We start from the raw sequence: 22,102 nt of genomic DNA, 5'->3' as shown, positions 1-22,102 counted from the left end.
GGCTGATTTTTCGACGCTGTAGTATCATTCATCGTGATTGGTCGAATTGGACTTGTAGCGCCTGCGCAGTAGGTCCAGCGCGGAAATTCAAATTTGAAGAGAGGTTGTTTTTCTTTTCCGTTTCCAGAGGCAAGACGACGGAGAAGAAGAAGACACGTTGACACTCCGTCGTGTTCTCTTTGTACACATTTTAGTGTACTAGCTGCTACAGATACAGTACACTTTTTAATATCTGTACACAGAATGGATCCTTTTACGGAGGTGAGTACATGCATTTATATCATTTATACGTGGCTGCGACGTTGATATTTCTTTATGAATATATCTGTTTATAGCTAGCATTAATACTTAGAAACCTCACGGAATATAATCACGCACTTAATTAACCAATTCTGATTGTTTTGTTTGTATAATGTACGGAAAAATACACTAAAATAGTCCTACGTTGAAGGGTATATTTATTGACAGGTGACTAAATACTACAAACTAAAGACTACTGTAATACTACTAAAGTACTACTGTATGTACTTTATAGTAATGATCTCTGGGGGGTCGAAACGTCGAGAAAAATCATGAAAAATGGTTGCAAGTTCCACTTTGTAAAGTTAAAAACCCTGCATTTCAGCTTTGACTATCTTTAGTATGTAAGCCGTAACTTTTTTTTTTTTTTTTTTTTTTTTTTTTTACATTGTCAAAATATTTCAACTTTATTCGTCAATAATCTTTAGACATTTTTTCTGGGATTTTATGACTTCATCTCAATGGAATGTTACAGTGGATTTTTGCAGATGTTGTCATGGCAACATGTCATAGCTGGCAGACTAGATTTACACCGCAGTAAAACTTCTTTCTGTAATGAGTGCAGAATATCATGTTATATATATTTTTATATATTTATTAGATTGTGAATCTGTTTTTTATTGGACCGTGGCCCATTCTGAAAATATAATCCAACAAGAAAACAAAAAAAAAACAAAACAACAAAAGCATACTAATGGTAAAAAAATAACGTCATAATCTTATGATGAAAAATAATATAATTTTAGTTGCGTAAAGACATAATATTATGAGAAACAATAAAAAAAAAGGTTGTAATTTGTGGAAAATAACAATGAGGAAAATGTTTAATGCGAATAAGATCATAATGACCAAAATAGTTGGAGGGAAAAAAACACAAAAAACAGCAAAAATTTAAAAATGCTGTAATTTTACAAGAATAAAGTGAAAATATGAAAAAACAGTTTACATTTTCTGAGACTAAACTTGTACTGTTATCAGGAAAAATGTCATTTTACTAGCATAGAGTTTAAATATATTTGTATTTAATATTGTAATATTGTCAAAGAGTTTTTAAATTAAATGAATGAAACAACATACAGTACATTTTTTAAAAATATGTGAATTTTGCCCATAATTCACAATCCTGATGTGAAACATGAGCACGTATTTCTTTCCTTAAAATGCAGTGAATGACACTGTCTGAGAGCGTGCATCATTTTGTGCTAATTTTATTATTATTGTTATTATTTTTGCCGACCAAATCCCTCACTAATCGTTGACTGTTGTCACTACTACTCCTTTGTTGACAATTTGGCGACTCCAAATTATGATATGAAAGATATGAATGCGAGTGTGAATGTCTTACTGAGAACAAACACTTTGCTAACAGCTCTCGATTCATCACACTGCAACTTAATACTCAAAAGATGTATAAACAATACTAATACTAATTTATACTGATGCTAAAATACTAATTTCGCAAGGGGGCGGCACGGCTCGGAGACCAGGGTTCAATTCCACCCTCGGCCATCTCTGTGTAGAGTTTGCATGTTCTCCCCGTGCATGCGTGGGTTTTCTCCGGGTACTCCGGTTTCCTCCCACATTCCAAAAACATGCTAGGTTAATTGGCAACTCCAAATTGTCCATAGGTATGAATGTGAGTGTGAATGTCTTACTGAGAACAAACACTTTGCTAACAGCTCTCGATTCATCACACTGCAACTTAATACTCAAAAGGTGTATAAACAATACTAATACTAATTTATACTGATGCTAAAATACTAATTTCGCAAGGGGGCGGCACGGCTCGGAGACCAGGGTTCAATTCCACCCTCGGCCATCTCTGTGTGGAGTTTGCATGTTCTCCCCGTGCATGCGTGGGTTTTCTCCGGGTACTCCGGTTTCCTCCCACATTCCAAAAACATGCTAGGTTAATTGGCAACTCCAAATTGTCCATAGGTATGAATGTGAGTGTGAATGTCTTACTGAGAACAAACACTTTGCTAACAGCTCTCGATTCATCACACTGCAACTTAATACTCAAAAGGTGTATAAACAATACTCATACTAATTCATACTGATACTAAAATACTAATAATAAAATACTAATTTCACAAGGGGGCGGCACAGCTTGGAGACCAGGGTTCAATTCCACCCTCGGCCATCTCTGTGTGGAGTTTGCATGTTCTCCCCGTGCATGCGTGGGTTTTCTCCAAGTACTCCGGTTTCCTCCCACATTCCAAAAACATGCTAGGTTAATTAGCGACTCCAAATTATCCATAGGTATGAATGTGAGTGTGAATGGTTGTTTGTCTATATGTGCCCTGTGATTGGCTGGCCACCAGTCCAGGGTGTACCCCGCCTCTCGCCCCAAAAGACAGCTGGGATAGGCTTTTGTGTTGTATTATCAATTTGCTGGTGTTATTTTCATGACGTTATGAGTGTTTGAATCCAACCAGAAACTACTGGAGCGGACTCGGGCTCGCAGAGAGAACCTCCAGAAAAAAATGGCAGAGAGACCAAATGCAGCGAAAAGAGCCCGAGAGCCTCTGGTTGACACCAACAGTGGGATGGGTGACCCATCCCCAGTCCTTGCAAAAGGTCAGTACAGTACAGCATCTCGAACCTGGATCGCTACACATCATCACACTAGACTTATGTTTGATTCCCTTCATCACAGCTCCACAGACGTCCACCAAACCTTCTCCATCCAAGCGCAGGTGTTCATCGGAAAATGTTCAGCCCGTCGAGGGAGACATGAATCCGCCTGTGGCTTCTCTGATCCAAGATCCCCCATCGGACAAGAAACCGCCGCTCTGCCCCACCAGCGTTCGAAACACGTCCTCTACGGGAAGGAGCGATGGCCGCCCAGTTGAGACAAAAACTGTTGAGTCAGAGAAGATGGCTGTGAGCGCTCCGCCCAAGACGCAGACCAGCACTGTTGTCGCTAAGGTTCCTGAAACAACAAAAAGCCAGGAGGAACCAGAGGAAGATTCCGCTCATCCTGCTACTGGAATGAGGTCTCGTCTGCGGAAGCTCGCTGAACAGAGAAAATTCTGGGATGGCGATCATGGTAAGGGTTTTTTTTTCACAGTTTTACATTTAACATTCAACACGTGTATTAGTGTGGCTTATACTCCTGTGTGACTTATGTATGTTTTTTTTTTTAACCTAATTATGCATTTTTGGCCTTGTGCGACTTATACTCTAGTGTGACTTATGTATGTTTTTATGTTTTTTTAAACCTAATTATGCATTTTTGGCCTTGTGCGACTTATACTCCAGTGTGACTTATGTATGTTTTTTTTTTACCCAATTATGCATTACTCCAGTGTGACTTATGTATGTTTTTTTTCTACCTAATTATGCATTTTTGGCCTTGTGCTACTTATACTCCAGTGTGACTTATGTATGTTTTTTTTTTACCCAATTATGCATTACTCCAGTGTGACTTATGTATGTTTTTTTTCTACCTAATTATGCATTTTTGGCCTTGTGCTACTTAAACTCCAGTGTGACTTATGTATGTTTTTTTCTACCTAATTATGCATTTTTGGCCTTGTGCTACTTAGACTCCAGTGTGACTTATGTATGTTTTTTTTTTACCTAATTATGCATTTTTGGCCTTGTGCTACTTAGACTCCAGTGTGACTTATGTATGTTTTTTTCTACCTAATTATGCATTTTTGGCCTTGTGCTACTTAGACTCCAGTGTGACTTATGTATGTTTTTTTCTACCTAATTATGCATTTTTGGCCTTGTGCTACTTAGACTCCAGTGTGACTTATGTATGTTTTTTTCTACCTAATTATGCATTTTTGGCCTTGAGCGACTTATATTCCAGTGTGACTTATGTATGTTTTTTTTTACCCAATTATGCATTACTCCAGTGTGACTTATGTATGTTTTTTTTCTACCTAATTATGCATTTTTGGCCTTGTGCTACTTAAACTCCAGTGTGACTTATGTATGTTTTTTTCTACCTAATTATGCATTTTTGGCCTTGTGCTACTTAGACTCCAGTGTGACTTATGTATGTTTTTTTTTACCCAATTATGCATTACTCCAGTGTGACTTATGTATGTTTTTTTCTACCTAATTATGCATTTTTGACCTTGTGCGACTTATACTCCAGTGTAGCTTATGTATGTTTTTTTTTTACTTAATTATGCATTTTTGGCCTTGTGCGACTTATTCTCCAGTGTGACTTATGTATGTTTTTTTCTACCTAATTATGCATTTTTGGCCTTGTGCTACTTATACTCCAGTGTGACTTATAGTTCAGAAAATACGGTATGTTTATTATGTCTACTATATTGACTAATAGTAGTGTAAAGGTGACTATAGGGATGTTACTTCATGTCTAGAAGGCTCTAATAATGTTTGAAAGCATATTTAGAAGGTCGTAAAGAGATTTTTTTAATGAACCTGCTGTGAAAATGTATAAATAATGACTCCTGCTTATTTATTTACCATTAAATTCATGTTTTTCCTTTCCGGTTGTTGTTGACAGACGTGTCAGATGCAGACTCGACACCTCTGCCCCCGCCGAGACAAAACGATAACGTCCCGACATCCTCTCCCTATCCCACCGCGTCCTCAGAAACTCCAGTAGGAAGGAGAGGCAGACTGGCGAACCTTGCTGCCACCATCGGGTCCTGGGAAGATGACCTAAGCCATGCCGTCGTTCCCAAAGATAAAGGACCAGGAAAGCCCGCTCCTCAGAGGGATGCAAGTACGGCCGCGGGCGCTCAACAAAAGTCGGCAGTGTCCTCTTCACTCGTCTCAAATCAGGTCGAGTCAAGTTTCACGGTCTTATCGCCGCGGTAACAATGACTTCCTGTAACATTGACACTGTATGTATGGTTCTACCAACAGCTTCCACGGCCCTTAGCCAAACCAGGTCCAGTGGTTCCTCCAAGCCCCCAGAAGGCTGACACTCCCGCATTTCAGCCAGTGACGAGCCCCCGGAAGACAACACCCGCGCCACCAGGGTCCCCGTCGTCCATATCTTGGAAAAATAAAGACCATTCCGCAGCTCCCAGTTCAGCCTGCAGCCCCCAGAAAGCCCAACTCAGCGCTAAAGCTTCGACCCCCAACGCCGGCGTCCCGCAAGGAAAATCCAGCGCTCCTGGTAGGTCGTAAAATCCAAACGAAACAAAACGGTGCGCGCTCACAGACGGTGTCGCCGGCTTCATTGCAAATGAAACGCAACCGGCGTTATCGTAACGCGCCTATTTGTGACCCTCAGGTGTCAAGTCTTTCCTGGAACGTTTTGGAGAGAGATGCCAGGAGCGTACCAACCACTCCTCCTCATCAGGTGCTGGCTCGCGGACAACGACGACGACACCCAACGCCAGACTTGCGCCCAGGACCCCCCAAACAGCCCAAACCACAACAGCTGATCTCATCCAGAAACAAAAACTGGTCTGAAAGCCCTGTTGCTTATCCTCCTTTATATCGTGGAAAGAAATATTCACCGTAATTCTCCGCTTTTCAGGAGCGGGAGTCCGAACTGGCTCAGATTCAGAGTCGATTCCGGGGGAATAATATGTGGAAAAACCGACAGGAAGGGGAAACCAAGAAAACCGTAGACAACAAGGTGGGTTCATACCAGATGTCCATACTGAGTGATGCTGCTATAGATCGATACTTCAGGGGGAATTCAATTATTTTTCATATTTAATTCTCTATTCTTTAATCTAACATGCCCGAAAACTCGCAAAAAAAAAAAAAAAAAATTCGCAAGCGCGTCAGGTCTGGCGAAAAATTGTAATATTTTACGGGTCCCAAATATAATGTTCCAAAATTGACTCTCTAGCGCAGGGGTGGGCAAACTACGGCCCGGGGGCCACATCCGGCCCGCCAAGTGTTTGAATACGGCCCGCCCAATCTTTCCAAAGTATTTCATTTAAAGTCAACATACAACCTGGCATCATGGCCTGAGCCAACCTTTTGATGGTTTTATCAATTTCGTTTTTTGACATGGTCTGTTGTTTACAAAGTGCTCCTGAAAAAAGGGACACAAGCACATAATAATAATAATTATAATTATTATTATTAGATTATTATAATTATTATTAGAACTATTGTGATTATTATAATTATTATATTCATGCTAATTATTATATTAATTATATATAATATTATTGTTATATTTGCATATTTTACATAATAATAATATTATTTTAATTTTATTGTAATTATTATAATATTTTATTATTTTTAAAATATTTAAATATAAATATAAAATAATAAATAATAATAGCAGATTGCAAGACAATTTTACAGATACAATAATACCAGGTGGACTGTTACGTGTAAAATATATAGTCTGCCACCCCCCCCGTATTTTTTTTTTTTTTTTAATTTTGTCATATCAATGCGGCCCGCGAGTCAAAAAGTTTGCCCACCCCTGCTCTAGCGCCACTTATTAGGGCTCAAGCACTGACCAGTGCGAAAGCCCTATTGTAATTGTAATGTTTATTATGATTATCATTATTATTATTATTTTTCTCCCGAAATGATTGCAATTTTGAGGGCCTTAACATGCCCAAAAACTCACCAAATTTTGCCGGCGCGTCACGTCTGGTGAAAAATTTTATATTTTATGGGTCCCAAATATAATGTTCCAAAATTGACTCTCTAGCGCCACCTTGTAATTTAGTTAGCATTGAGAGCGTTTTTTTTTACTTTCTTTTCTGTACTCTACTTCCTGCGGCGGCTCCTGGCATCTCTCTCTAAATCGTTCCAGGAAAGATTTTACACCTGCGGGTCCCAAATAGGCCTGTCACCATTTTGTTTTCTTTAGATTTACATGGCCGACCAAACGTCTCAGTAAAGTATTGCCCAACCAAGTTTATATATATAGACAGGAACGGGGGTGATGCTGCTATAGATCGATACTTCAAGAGGAATTAATTTTTTTTCCATAATTAATTCTCTTCTTAGGGCAAAGCCGTGGACAGCAATGATCATCCTGAATCCGATTTCATTGAGACACCAGCCACGCCTGAAAGGAGCATCCCAACAGGTATTTTTCACGCTATACTTTGTACTTCTGTCATTAATGGGTCAAATTATACTTGATACTATTACTGTCGATAGGATTACATCTATACATATTATTGTTTCACCTACCTTTTATACAGTACAGCTAAACCATGATAACAATCCATTCCAAAAGGTCTGACAAAAACCAAAGCAAGTTGGAAAATAAATATAAAAAAAAGCTGTAATGTTATGAGAATAACAGCAAAATATCAAGAGAAAAAAGTTGTTTTATAACTAGGAAAAATTTTGCAATTTTCACGAGAATAAACTTCCGATATTATGAAGAAATATGGTGTTTTAGGAGCAGGAAGTGGAATTATTAAAGAAAAAAAAGATATTTAATATAAGTTGTAATTTCTGGAAAAAGTCAAAATATTATGAAAATGAAGTCAGAAGAAAATTTCCAAGAAGAAACGTAATTGGGGGAAAAAACAGCAGAAATGAAGAAAAAAGTGTCATTTTATAAGAAAAGGCACAATTTTAGATAGATAGACTTCCTTTATTGGCATTGCACATTAATTATTATTATTACTAGTAGAATAAACTACTTATTACTACTTATTATAATAATAATTATTATATATTATACTACTGTTACCATTTATTATTAAACTATTTACTAGAATAAACTATAATATTATGAGGGAAAAATAATGTCATTTTAGGAGTATGAAGTTGAAATAATAAAGAAAAAACACAATAAAATGAAGTTGTAATTTTTGGAAAATTAGGTTGGGGTAAAATTAGTATATTATGTGAATAAAGTCATAATATTATTTCTGAAAATATTTGGAAAATTAAAAAATGGGAGTGAAATAACAGCAAAGAGTGACTTTAATATTAATAATACGCATTTTCACATATCACTAAACTGAGATGTAGTATTTCCTGGAAATAGGTGCATATGTGTTACTTCAAAAAAAAAAAAAGTATGAGCTTTTAATTTTTCACTATGTTGCCCTCGTTGCAAAAAAAAAAAAAAAAAAACAAAAAAAAAAACGACTGATTTTTTTTTACTTATTTTGCCAACCAAAAAGAACACTGAGCAATATGCAGTGAGCTTGAACGCCTCATCGGCATACGTACATTAGCTGGAATCTGTCTATAATGTCTTAACTGTAAAAGAACCACCATCTATTCTTAACGCTTGGATGCTTTGATGGACCCAACAATAACAGCAATTACTTTAGTCAAGGTTTTCCGAGGAAAAACACGGTTCCACTGTCCAAAAGCGGACCGGAAACAGTAAAGTGGACATCTGATCAACCATTGTTGTTTTCCAATAGCAGGTTATGAGTTGCTACATCCTGCCCCGTCCTCCACATCCAGTCCACTGAGAGAGGTTCCCCGTACGGACAAGGAGGCAGCGGATGAAAGCACAAAAGAGGAAGAAGCGGATGAGGTCAAGGAGATCGAGATGAACGTGGACCAGTCCATCAACTCGGCGGTCATCAATGATCTGTTCGAGGGAGTCCTTGAGCAGAGCGACGAGGAGAATGAGGAAGAAGATGCCTTGAATATCTCTTCCATGTCCCTTCTCACGCCGCTGGCAGAGACCGTGGCTGCCGTGGTGAAGAGTCCAGAGAGGAGGATGATGGTTTGTATCAGTTCTCAAAAACAGCAGTGTCCAAAGTCTAAATGACTTATTCATAATTGAATAGTTTCTTAGTCGGAGCAAAGAAAATCTGGTTACAACCTTCTAAATACATTATTAGAGCCCTCTGGACATGGATAGCACCCCTATAGTCACCTTTACACTCCTATTACTCACTATAGTAGATAGAATAACAGACTCACAACTGATAGATAGCATTGAGAACGTTACTTATCCCTTTTTTTTTTTTTTAACTTTCTTTTCTGTAATCTACTTCCTGCGGCGGCTCCTGGCATCTCTCTCCAAATCGTTCCAGGGAAGACTTTACACCTGCGGGATAACGCTGGTCATTAATTGTGGTTGCGCTTCATTTACAATGTAGTCAACAACACCGTCTGTCAGCGCACACCATTTTGTTTTGTTTAGATTTACATGGCCGACCGAAGCAGTTAATTTTTTTTTTTTTTACAAAATTAAAAAAAAAAATTTAATTAAAAAAATAAAAATGTATAAAGTAAAAAAAAACAACAACCCAAACTTAAATTATATTAGGAAAGCAGGAAGTGAACAAATGAGTACAGAGTACAAATAACAATAAATAAAATAAATAAAAATGATAGTAAAAATAAAATATAAAAATATGAAAAATATAGAAATATAGAAATATAAAAATATAACATTTAAAATTAAAAAATTAAACACAAAACCAAAAAAAAAACCTCAACTATATTATGAAAGCAGGAAGTGAACAAATGTAACAGTTACTGATTGTAAAAGTATTTAATAAGCTTTGCTTCTTCCTACTCCTTTTGGAAATGTGGAACTGTGAACTGATTATGGGATGCATTCAATTGTATTCAATTACCATTACCAATTAACATAGCATGTTTTTGGAATGTGGGAGGAAACCGGAGTATAAATAAAAATGAAAATAATAGTAAAAATTAAAAAAAAAAAAAAACAACTTAAACTATATTAGGAAAGCAGGAAGTGAAATAAAAACCATTACCATATAAGTCCAGGCTTTAGGGACACGCCACGTCTGTTTTGGTGATGGTTTAACTCTGCGTCTTTTTTTTTTTTTTTTTTTTTTGTGCAGACGTCAACTCCGGCCAATTCGTTCATGGTGAAGAACAACACCCCCGACCAGGCTTGCCAACCGGGTCAATTCCAGCGAGCCAACATAAGAAAGAGCGGCTCGTCTGACGGCGTAGACGCCTCAGAGGATGATCAAAAACTACCCTACAGGTACTCCATTAATGTAGCATTCAAATACACGTGTGTAACATATTGGGTTAGCATCCATCAGGGATCAAATACTTGTTTTTCCACTGTGTGTGTGTGTGTGTTAGCGTTGATGCGTATAGATCCATTCGAGTGAAAGAGACTGGCAGAGCCAACATGAAAGACGCGATGGCGAGAAAAGAGGACGTTCCCGGCAGAGCCGAGGAAGCGCGAGGTTCCGGCCTGTTTAGCATCAAACAGAAAATGAAGGTCGGGGAATCAACTCCTTCTTCAACTCCTGCTTACCAGCAATCGGGAAAATGAAGTGGCGTCTGTGGGGATGACGCGTTTTTTATGGTCGTCTGTGCAGATTCTCGCTAACGAGGTGAACCTGCAGCAGACCATCATCCACCAGGCCAGCCAGGCCCTCAACTGCTGCACGGATGAAGAACACGGGAAGGGATCCCAGGTGGAGGCGGAGGCCGAGCGACTTTTGCTAGTAGCAAGTGAGTTCGGGGGGGGGGGGCGAATTTTGACCCGCGAATGTAATAAACCTAATAAACCACAAACGTAATACAAATCTGCAGCTTTGAATGCAATAATAATCCCGCAAATGTAATAAATTCCCCACAAACACACAATACACACAAAATCACACATACAATAATATACTGTAACTAAAACGCACATGTACGCCCACAAACAAAATGTAATAATTTCCGTATATAAATTCAGTTTTACGTTTGCAGTAGGCAAATTTTCAATTGTAATCTGATGCATGTTCAAATTAAATTAAACCATTACCAATTAACATAAATAAAAAAAAAAAAAACAACTTAAATTATATTAGGAAAGCAGGAAGTGAACAAATGTAACGGTTACTGATCGTAGTAGTAAAAATCTAAATTAATTATTATAAATTAATTATAAATTAATTATAAATTAAATAAAATAAAAAATAAAACAAAAAACAAACAAAATTAAAAACAAAACAAAAAACATTATTAAAATATTAAAAATAAGATTAAAAAATATTATTTAGTAAAATAAATAAAAATAAAAATAGTAGTAAAATGTAATTAAAATAAAACAAAACAAAATAAAAAAAACAAACAAAATTTAATAATCTTTGTGGTTGTTGTTTGTTCTTTCTTCTTTTAATGAGAGAGAAGGTATAGATGTCATTTTGAGGATTTTAACAAGATAATCATTATTTTTTTTGGGGAAAAAAATATTATTCAAAAAGTATCATTTGAATACATTAAAGGAATCTTTAATTATTAAATTATAATTTATTTTAAATTAAAAAAAGATAACATAATTGTGATAATTGCAATTGTTTTAATAAAAATGTATTACTATTATTATATTTTATTATTTCTTTTGATTAATTCTTCCCCATATACACACAAAATCACACATACAATAATATACTGTAACTAAAACGCACATGTACGCCCACAAACAAAATGTAATAATTTCCGTATATAAATTCAGTTTTACGTTTGCAGTAGGCAAATTTTATTACGTTTGTGGGCAGTTATTACGTTTGCGGGTGTAACAGCGGTGTAAGAAAATACCGATATTAAAAGGTATGATATGGATAATTTTAGGCATTTATCATAGACTGTTGACCTTTAGCTAAAATAAACTATAATATTATGAGGAAAAATAATGTAATTTTAGGAGTATGGAGTTGAGCTAATAAAGAAAAACACAAACTGAAGTTGTATTTTTTTTTGGAAAATTAGGTTGGGTTAAGTTATAATATTAAATTAAATAATATTAAAAAATATTAATAATAATTTTTTTAAAAATAATAGAATCGACCAATTATTTTTTACACACACTTGAGACATGCTCATGCTTTTTTTAAATTTATTTATTTTTGACTTCAGCCGAGAAGAGGGAGGCGCTCAAGACAGAGTTGCAGCGTCTGAAGGGCGAGGGCCCAGGAGGCCAGAAGAAACCCCCCGCCCTGCCCCAGCCCGCTAGCATCTCAGCCTCCAAGGGTTCCATCAGCCTGCGGGAGTTCCGCTTGCCTCTCAAGGCAGACTTTGTTTGCTCTACCGCCAATAAGCCAGGTAAAGTGGACATCGTGTAAAACCAGGGTTGTCCAAAGTGCAGCCTGCGGCTTCTTCTTCTTATTATTATTATTGATATTATTATATGCCAATAAGCCAGGTAAAGTGGACATCGTGTAAAACCAGGGTTGTCCAAAGTGCAGCCTGCGGCTTATTATTATTATTATTATTATTATTGATATTATTATATGCCAATAAGCCAGGTAAAGTGGACATCGTGTAAAACCAGGGTTGTCCGATGTGCAGCCTGCGGCTTATTATTATTATTATTATTATTATTATTATTATTATTATTATTATTATTGATATTATTATATGCCAATAAGCCAGGTAAACTGGAAACCGCGTAAGACCAGGATTGTCCAAAGTGCAGCCTGTGGATAATTATTATTATTATTATTTACATTATTAATAATATTATTGATATTAATATTATAATATTATTGTAATATTGTAATGTCATATAATAATAGTAATATATACAAATAATAATATTATAAAATAATAATATTGTAATATTGTAATGAAAATTTAATGTACTATTGTAATGTAATATAATATTAATAATAATAATAATAAACATAAAATCCCAGCAGTAATAATATAATAATAATAATAATCTATACAAATAATATTATAAAATATAATATTATACAAATAATAATATAATAATACTGTAATATTGTAATGAAAATTTTAATGTAATATTGTAATATAATATAATAATAATAATAATAAAAAAAACATAAAATACCAGCAGTAATAACATTATAATAATAATAATATATAAAAATAATAATATTATAAAATAATAATATAATAATATTGTGATGTAATATAATATTGTAATATAATATCAATAATAATAATAATAAACCTAAAATCCCAGCAGTAATCTTCCAAGAATGGTGTATTAACGCCACAGAATAGAGTCATTCTTCTCGCATCTTGTCTCCACGCTTTTTTTTTTTTTTTTTTTTTTAAGAATCTGTCAAGTATTCCTTCTTCATCATGATCCGGTCCGGAGCGGAAAACATGGTGGCCACGCCCCTCGCAAGCACACACCGCGGCCTCAGCGGCGACACCCTCACGTTCCCCACAACGTTCAGCATGTAAGCCCCCGTCGCTGATAGTCCTCACACACTTTTATCATCTCCTTCGGCAACGTCACTCTTTTCCCTCTCATGTGCCAGAGCTGACGTCTGCAGTGATTTTTCCATCGATATCGACGTCTTTTACCTGGTAAGTACCCCCCCCCCCTCCATTTTTGCCTCCATGTTAGATGACCCACATGCTAAGGTGTTGGCTGTTACACCTTCAGGTTCAAAAACGTGAGCTGGGTGGGGACAAGAAGAAGAAAGCCAGCAAGTCAAAGGTTTGTGTTGATATCCTTGTTACTCATTTAGCAAACCTGGAAACTAGGGAAACACATTGATTTTTTTTTTTATTTCTATGTATTTAAAGAAAAAAAAAATATTCTCATAATATTAGGACTTTATTCACATTATGTACACCCTGGACTGGTGGCCAGCCAATCACAGGGCACATATAGACAAACAACCATTCACACTCACATTCATACCTATGGACAATTTGGAGTCGCTAATTAACCTATGGTTAGCATGTTTTAGCATGTTTTTGGGGAGAACATGCAAACTCCACAATGAGAATCGAACCCACGTCTTCCCGATCTCCTAACTGTGTGGCCTACATGCTAACCATTCGGCATGTTTGGGGCATGTTTGTGTATTTGTTTATACACCTTTTGAGTATTAAGTTGCAGTGTGATGAATCGAGTGCTGTTCGTGTTTGTTCTCAGTAAGACATTCACACTCACATTCATACCTATGGACAATTTGGGAGTGGCTAATTAACCTAGCATGCGTCTTTTTGGGGAGAACATGCAAACTCCACAATGAGAATCGAACCCACGTCTTCCCGATCTTCTAACTGTGTGGCCTACATGCTAACCATTCGGCATGTTTGGGGCATGTTTGTGTATTTGTTTATACACCTTTTGAGTATTAAGTTGCAGTGTGATGAATCGAGTGCTGTTAACAAAGTGTTTGTTCTCAGTAAGACATTCACACTCACATTCATACCTATGGACAATTTGGAGTGGCTAATTAACCTAGCATGTTTTTGGGGAGAACATGCAAACTCCACAATGAGAATCGAACCAACATCTTCCCGATCTCCTAACTGTGTGGCCTACATGCTAACAATTCGGCATGTTTGGGGCATGTTTGTGTATTTGTTTATACACCTTTTGAGTATTAAGTTGCAGTGTGATGAATCGAGTGCTGTTTGTTCTCAGTAAGACATTCACACTCACATTCATACCTATGGACAATTTGGAGTCGCTAATTAACCTAGCATGTTGTTGGAATGTGGGAGGAAACCGGAGTAGCCGGGAAAAAAAAAAATCCACGCATGCACGGAGAGAACATGCAAACTCCACACAGAGATGCCCGAGGTTGGAATTGAACCCTGGCACCCCTCGGGATCCGCTTATTTTTAAAAATGCTATATACAACAGATATGTGTCATGTCACACATATCGGTATCGGAAATTGAGAGTTGGACAATATCGTTTTTTTGGGAAAACGGCCAATATCGGACATCCCTATACTTTTTGTGTCATTGTTATATCAACTCCTCTATATTTACCACAACCCATTCTACTTCTCTTTTACCCTTGGAAGCAAATTGATCGATTATTCTCTCCATTTTCAGGCAATCACCCCAAAGAGATTTCGGGCTATCACAGTAAGTTCTGATACTACACCATTTCCTTCCTTTGTTTTGTTGAAAATGAGGTATTTTCTGAAGAAAATACCTGTGGTTCAATCACTGGCTGTCAATCACCAACGTCATTGTGTGCTTATGGCTTATGATGGACGATGCAATTCCTTAATAAAACCTTAAACTGTCTTATGGAAAGCAGGTAGTGAACAAATGTAACAGTTACTGATTGTAAAAGTACCAGATGGAGGGGGTAGGATTTAATAAGCTTTGCTTCTTCCTACTCCTTTTGGACATGTGGAACTGGGAACTGATTATGGGATGCATTCAATTGTAATCTGATGCATGTTCAAATGAAATCAAACCATTACCAATTAACATAAATAAAAATTAAAATAGTAGTAAAAATAAAATTAAAAAATAAAACAAAATAAAAAAAAACAACTTAAATTATATTAGGAAAGCAGGAAGTGAACAAATGTAACAGTTACTGATTATAGTAGTAAAAATAAAAATTAATTATTATAAATTAATTATAAATTAAATAAAATAAATAAAACAAAAAACAAACAAAATTAAAAACAAAACAAAAAACATTAAAATATTAAAAATAAAATTAAAAAATATTATTAAAATAAATAAAAATAAAAATAGTAGTAAAAATTTAATTAAAATAAAACAAAAACAAAATTAAAAAAAACAAACAAATTTTTTTTTTGACATGTGGAACTGTGAACTGATTATGGGATGCATTCAATTGTAATCTGATGCATGTTCAAATGAAATAAAACCATTACCAATTAACATAAATAAAAATTAAAATAGTAGTAAAAATAAAATAAAAAAAACCAACTTAAACTATATTAGGAAAGCAGGAAATGAACAAATGTAACAGTTACTGATTGTAGTAGTAAAAATAAAAATTAATGATTATAAATTAATTATAAATAAAATAAAATAAAAAAAATAAAACAAAAAACATTATTAAAATATTAAAAATAAAATTAAAAAATATTATTTATTAAAATAAATAAAAATAAAAATAGTAGTAAAAATTTAATTAAAATAAAACAAAAACAAAATTTAAAAAAACAAACAAAATTTTTTTTGGGACATGTGGAACTGTGAACTGATTATGGGATGCATTCAATTGTAATCTGATGCATGTTCAAATGAAATTAAACCATTACCATTAACTTGACCAAATAGCCATCATTAGCTGACAACAACGTCAATCACAACTTGCGTACTTAAAAGACGATCCACCGAGTGTCCAAGTCGGTGTAATGTGTTGCATTCACTGGCCACTTGACAAATCCCTGTGTCTTCTTTTTTTTGTTTTTCAGAAAGGCAGCCAAACACCAGGTATGTCCAAATCCCATTCATACTGTGATGCCGCTTTCTGATGGTAATGTTACACCTAGCAGTAATAACGTATTACCTTGATATATTCCTGCATAGTTGTTGCCAGTCCTGGGGGCCCCAACGCTGTTCGGACCAGCAACTTTGTCCTGGTCGGATCTCACAAGCTGACTCTTTCCTCCTTGGGGAAAAACAAATTTGCTTTAGAGAAGGTATGGAAAGTTTTTCCTTTCATTTGAAATCTATTTCACATTTGGCCACTGCCCGGGAGTTGTGTCTGGTTTTATTATGTCTACTATATTGGGTCATAGGACTGTAAAGGTAACTATAGGGTTGCTATTTCATGTCTAGAGGGCTCTAATCATGTTAAAAAACTGCATTTAGAAGGTGTTAAGCAAGTTACTGTGAATATATTGTATTTATAGATAAGATATTCGACTTTGTACGGTCAGGTCTGGAACCAAGTAACTGCAGTAAAAGTATACGAAAAAGTATGTCGAGGGAACATGATTTATGCCGAGCTCTTTAAGGATTATGTTGTCCGCACCGTCTCATCAAAATCCAGTTTTTGTCGCATCCTTCTTATATGGATCTTGAATTTATTCATTTATACATTTTCTATCACTTATCCTCACGAGGGTTGCGGGGGGATGCTGGAGCCTATCCCAGCTGTTTTCTGCTAAGAGTACACCCTGGACTGGTGGCCAGCCAATCACAGGGCACATATAGACAAACAACCATTCACACTCACATTCATAGCTATGGACAATTTGGAGTGGCTAATTAACCTAGCATGCGTCTTTTTGGGGAGAACATGCAAACTCCACAATGAGAATCGAACCCACGTCTTCCCGATCTCCTAACTGTGTGGCCTACATGGTAATCATTCGGCATGTTTGTGTATTTGTTTATACACCTTTTTGAGTTTTAAGTTGCAGTGTGATGAATCGAGTGCTGTTAGCAAAGTGTTTTTTCTTAGTGAGACATTCACACTCACATTCATACCTATGGACAATTTGGAGTGGCTAATTTACCTAGCATGCGTCTTTTTGGGGAGAACATGCAAACTCCACAATGAGAATCGAACCCACGTCTTCCCGATCTCCTAACTGTGTGGCCTAAATGGTAATCATTCGGCATGTTTGTGTATTTGTTTATACACCTTTTTGAGTTTTAAGTTGCAGTGTGATGAATCGAGTGCTGTTAGCAAAGTGTTTTTTCTTAGTGAGACATTCACACTCACATTCATACCTATGGACAATTTGGAGTGGCTAATTAACCTAGCATGCGTCTTTTTGGGGAGAACATGCAAACTCCACAATGAGAATCGAACCCACGTCTTCCCGATCTCCTAACTGTGTGGCCTAAATGGTAATCATTCGGCATGTTTGTGTATTTGTTTATACACCTTTTTGAGTTTTAAGTTGCAGTGTGATGAATCGAGTGCTGTTAGCAAAGTGTTTCCCCCCCCCCCCGGTTTTGAATTTATGAGGTCCGAAATAGCAAAAATCAAATGTGATTGGGACAAGATGGAGGTCACCAAATCCCACGTTTGAGATGAGATACAGATGACCTGACTTGACACGTCCATCTGCTTTTTGCTTGAAGGTGCCGTTCCTATGTCCTCTGGAGGGTCACGTCTACCTGAAGATGCAGTGTGAAGTTGGCTGCAGGGTGGAGGGAAAGGGCTTCCTGGTGAGTGCAAGGCCTTCACATCAACACAGTGGATCGGGGTAGTCAATAACTACCCAATGCCCCGCCCAATTTTAAAAGTACAGTACATCCTGTATGAGTGGAGACCCGCATGTTGATGCTGCCATGTGGTACAGTGCGGCATCATGCCGCCCTCAACAGAGCGTGAATGGAAGCTAGCGGGGGTTGACTTAGTTTAGCACGCCATCATCGTATCGTCATACGTCCCCCAAATTATCCTGATTTATGCGAAAGGTCGTATGGCCTAACCCTAGTATATAGTTGAAGAAAAAATTGCTAACACATTTCTCTTTTAAAACACATTAAATCACATAGAAATTAAAAATTATTATATATAATATAATATTAATATTATATACCACATAATATAATAATAACTATTAAATAGAAATACCACAATTTTTAATTTGAATTGCGATTTTTCCTACTTTTTTGATGGTCATTGAACGCACCATAATATTACCATTTTTTTCCCCCTCCAACCTCATTTTCCCCCCAAAAAAACCTTTTTGTTTGTTTCTCATATTAAAAGTTTTTTTAAAGCATATTTTTTCCAACTGGCTGCTACTAAAATGACATGATTATTTTCATCTTAATATTTAGTTGAAGAAAAAAATTGCAAACACATTTCAAAACACATGAAATCACATAGAAATCGATCATTATATCAGAGTAAATATTATTTTATTACAATACTGTAACTATTAAATAGAAATCCCACAGTTTTTGAATTTTTAATTAGAGCTGCGATTTTTCCTACTTTTGTGGCGGTCATTGAATGCACCATAATAAGACCCCCACCCCCCATTTTCCAAAAAAATCCTTTTTTTTTGTTTCTCATATTAAATGTTTTTAAAGCATATTTTTTTTCCAACTGGCTGCAACTAAAATGACATGATTATTAATTAATTAATTAATATTCACAGTTTCTTCTAAAATGGCAACTTTTTTCTTCACTGAATATTTTGACTTTATTTTTGCAATATTATACATTTTTCTGCCAATTAATTTTCCAAAAATTACAACTTACTCTTAATATTACAACTTAAATTGTTTTCTTTAATATTAAAAAAAATGTATGCTACTAAAATGCTTTCTTCATAATATTACAACATTATTCTTCTAAAATCAGACCTTTTTTTCTGATTGCTGTTAGATTATAGTTTTAAAATGTGCCGTGGGCCACATAAAATACAGTAAAATACTAATAATGATATTGTAGTATTAGCTAGTGGTCACTAGGTGTCAGTCATGTTCCATTGATGAAACAACAGCCGCCTTTCCTGGTTTTCTTACAATATTTAATATTTAATGATACTTTGCTGTTTTTTCCCCAGACGATGTTTGAGGATGTTAGCGGATTTGGGGCGTGGCACAGGAGATGGTGCGTCTTGTCGGGGTACTGCATCTCCTACTGGACGTACCCAGATGATGAGAAACGAAAGGTAAACATCTATACAATCCCAAGAGTCTTGCTGACTCATTCCAGCTTCACGAAACGCTTAGAAGGGATAGATATTGTTGTCTGAAAGCATACACATTTTGTCTATTTGAATGGAATTTTGTTATAAATTCACCAATTAATAATAATAATAATAAAATAATCATAATATTTTATAATAATAATACAATAATAGTAAAATATTATTATTATTATTATTGTTATTATTATTATTGACTTGATAGAAGAAAACAATAATAGTAATAATAACAATCATTATAATAATAATAAAATAGTAAAATAATATATAGTATAAATAATATAAATAGTAAAATATTATTATTACTTTATTATTATTGTTTTCTTCTATCAAGTCAATAATAATAACGATAATAATAATGATATTTTACTATTATTTTATTATTATAAAATATTCTTTTTTATTATTATTGTTTTCTTCTATCAAGTCAATAATAATAAAATAATAATAATGATATTTTACTATTATTTTATTATTATAAAATATTATTATTTTATTATTATTTTATTTTACTATTTATTTTATTATTATAAAATATTATTTTAATTATTATTATTTTAAATTATTATTTTATTATTATTATTGTTTTCTTCTATCAAGTCAATAATAATAATAACAATAATAATAATATTTTTAAAATTAATAATAATAATACAACAATAGATATATAATAGCGACAATAATATTATAATAATTGATTATTATGATAATAATCATAATAATAACAATATATATAATAATAATATCATAACAATATTTTATTATTTATTATTCTAAATTATTATTATTATTTTATTATTATAGGTTATTATCGTTTTCTTCTATCAAGTCAATAATAATAATAATAAAATAATAATAATTTTATTATTATAGATTATTATTATTATTGTTTTTTTCTATCAAGTCAATAATAATAATAATAATAAAATAATACATTATTATTATTGTTATCATTATTATATTATTTATTCTATTATTATTAATTTTATCATTACTATTATATTATTTAATAATTGATTATTATTAACAATAATATAATAATAATAACATTATAATAATAAAAATAATAAAATATTATTATTATTATTATTATTATTATTTTCTATCAAGTTTGCTTGTGCATTTTTCCAGAATCCCATTGGTCGCATCAACCTTGCCAACTGCACCAGTAGAGCGGTGGAACCGGCCAACCGCGAGTTCTGCGCCAGACCGAACACGTTTGAGCTCATCACGGCTCGACCGCAACGCGAAGACGACAAAGAGACTCTTGTCAGCCAATGCAAGAACACCATGTGTGTCACCACGTGAGTACATTATTAGAGCCCTCTAGACATGAAATAACACCCCTATAGTCACCTTTACATTCCTATTACCCAATATCGACGTACCGACTTAACGACAGGAACTGGCACCTATTATTTTGCTCAGTTGTGGACTGACTCCTATAGAGCAGCTACACACAATAACCCGCAAAGAACGCTTTCTAGTACTTCCGGATTCTGCACCTCTTTCTGGAGTGGTTCCACGCACTTCCTGCTTCTGTTTTAATTTAGTCCACCCCCGATACCCCTCTAGGTACGGCCACTACACCGTGATTGGTCACACTCCCAAGCGCTCCCGAGGACTTTGGGATACTTACTAGGTCCGCGTTTACTGACATCAGTAGAACTCGCAGTAATGTAATACACTTGAATGATTACTCGCTTGTTATTATGATTGCTATCACAGCTAATAAGTATCACTGTTGTACTAATACTCATGCAGTACTGATACCCGGTTCGTATTGTCGTCTTGTGCAGAAACTGGCTGAGCGCCGACACCAAAGACGAGAGGAATTTGTGGATGAAGAAGCTCAACCAAATTTTAACCGACGTGCGCATGTGGCAGCCAGATGCTTGTTACGCAAGTAAAACGCCCTACAGCTTTTGCTAGCATTGCTAGCATATGCAAGGCATACATCCCCAGTGCGTTATTGTTCCTTAGCCATCTTATACACTGCTACTGTACACTATTTATATATACGACTGCTGTTTACTATACACATATACTATATATATATATACTGCTTGCCAGGTATTTTATGTGACTAGTAACTGTAACATAATACGAGAAAATAAGACGATGTGTTGCTATAAATGTGATCCCGACAGGAAATGAGCAGCGGGTGAACCAGGAAGTGAATTTGTTGGGGATTCAGAATTATGAGTTTTAGCTTGACGTGTTTTTATTTGAGATTTTTTTCACGAGGGATTATTGTGCCTGCAATAAAAGCCTGTTCCTCCGGCAGTCAAGTCTGGTGCTTGTGTATCTCAATTGAATGATCATTGAGTAACATTACTGACAACCAGTGATCGGTGTAGAGCACTACATAGATATAGATGTACTGAATATGCTAGACTGTGTTCTGTTTCATTAATTTTAATACTGCTGCTTTTTACTATGTCTACCTCTGGTGGACAAATCATAGAATACACTTTTTTTCAACATTGTTGTTAAACTAATTTTGGCCTCTAGGAGGAGGTGTTTTACCAGGTCACGCGACAAACCTCACGAGACATTAACTTCAC

General features: G+C 35.1%; 1 protein-coding gene across 2 annotated transcripts; it reads left to right on the top strand.

The window, feature by feature from the left end:
- Positions 1 to 93: 93 nt before the first annotated feature.
- On the top strand, positions 94 to 21,823 carry anln (anillin, actin binding protein). 2 transcript variants are annotated; one of them, XM_058046980.2, is made up of 23 exons: positions 94 to 261; positions 2,739 to 2,880; positions 2,960 to 3,352; positions 4,793 to 5,073; positions 5,158 to 5,413; positions 5,531 to 5,706; positions 5,780 to 5,881; positions 7,231 to 7,312; positions 8,622 to 8,929; positions 10,026 to 10,174; positions 10,279 to 10,420; positions 10,521 to 10,656; positions 12,049 to 12,234; positions 13,220 to 13,346; positions 13,428 to 13,476; positions 13,556 to 13,609; positions 14,971 to 15,003; positions 16,326 to 16,344; positions 16,441 to 16,553; positions 17,950 to 18,036; positions 19,392 to 19,499; positions 20,667 to 20,839; positions 21,335 to 21,823. In XM_058046980.2, exons 1-23 carry the CDS (start codon positions 244 to 246, stop codon positions 21,465 to 21,467), a joined length of 3,267 nt encoding a protein of 1,088 aa, XP_057902963.2. In that variant the 5' UTR covers positions 94 to 243; the 3' UTR covers positions 21,468 to 21,823. The 2 variants fall into 2 exon arrangements, with proteins under 2 accessions (XP_057902963.2, XP_057902962.2); XM_058046979.2 differs by having other exon boundaries at positions 8,619 to 8,929; positions 21,335 to 21,822.
- The last annotated feature ends 279 nt before the right edge of the window (positions 21,824 to 22,102 follow it).

This window comes from Doryrhamphus excisus, linkage group LG7 (genome assembly GCF_037039965.1).
Source record: "Doryrhamphus excisus strain RoL-2023G ecotype Guam linkage group LG7, RoL_Dexc_Guam_v1.1, whole genome shotgun sequence".
NCBI lineage: Eukaryota > Metazoa > Chordata > Actinopteri > Syngnathiformes > Syngnathidae > Doryrhamphus > Doryrhamphus excisus.
The sequence above is the reverse complement of the archived record's forward strand: the minus strand, read 5'-3'. Positions and strand labels throughout refer to the sequence as shown.

Coding starts and splice junctions, on each gene's coding strand:
- anln (XM_058046979.2), top strand. Junction 2,881..2,959: donor ATCCCCAGTCCTTGCAAAAG/GTCAGTACAGTA, acceptor CCTTCATCACAG/CTCCACAGACGTCCACCAAA. Junction 7,313..8,618: donor TGAAAGGAGCATCCCAACAG/GTATTTTTCACG, acceptor GTTTTCCAATAG/CAGGTTATGAGTTGCTACAT.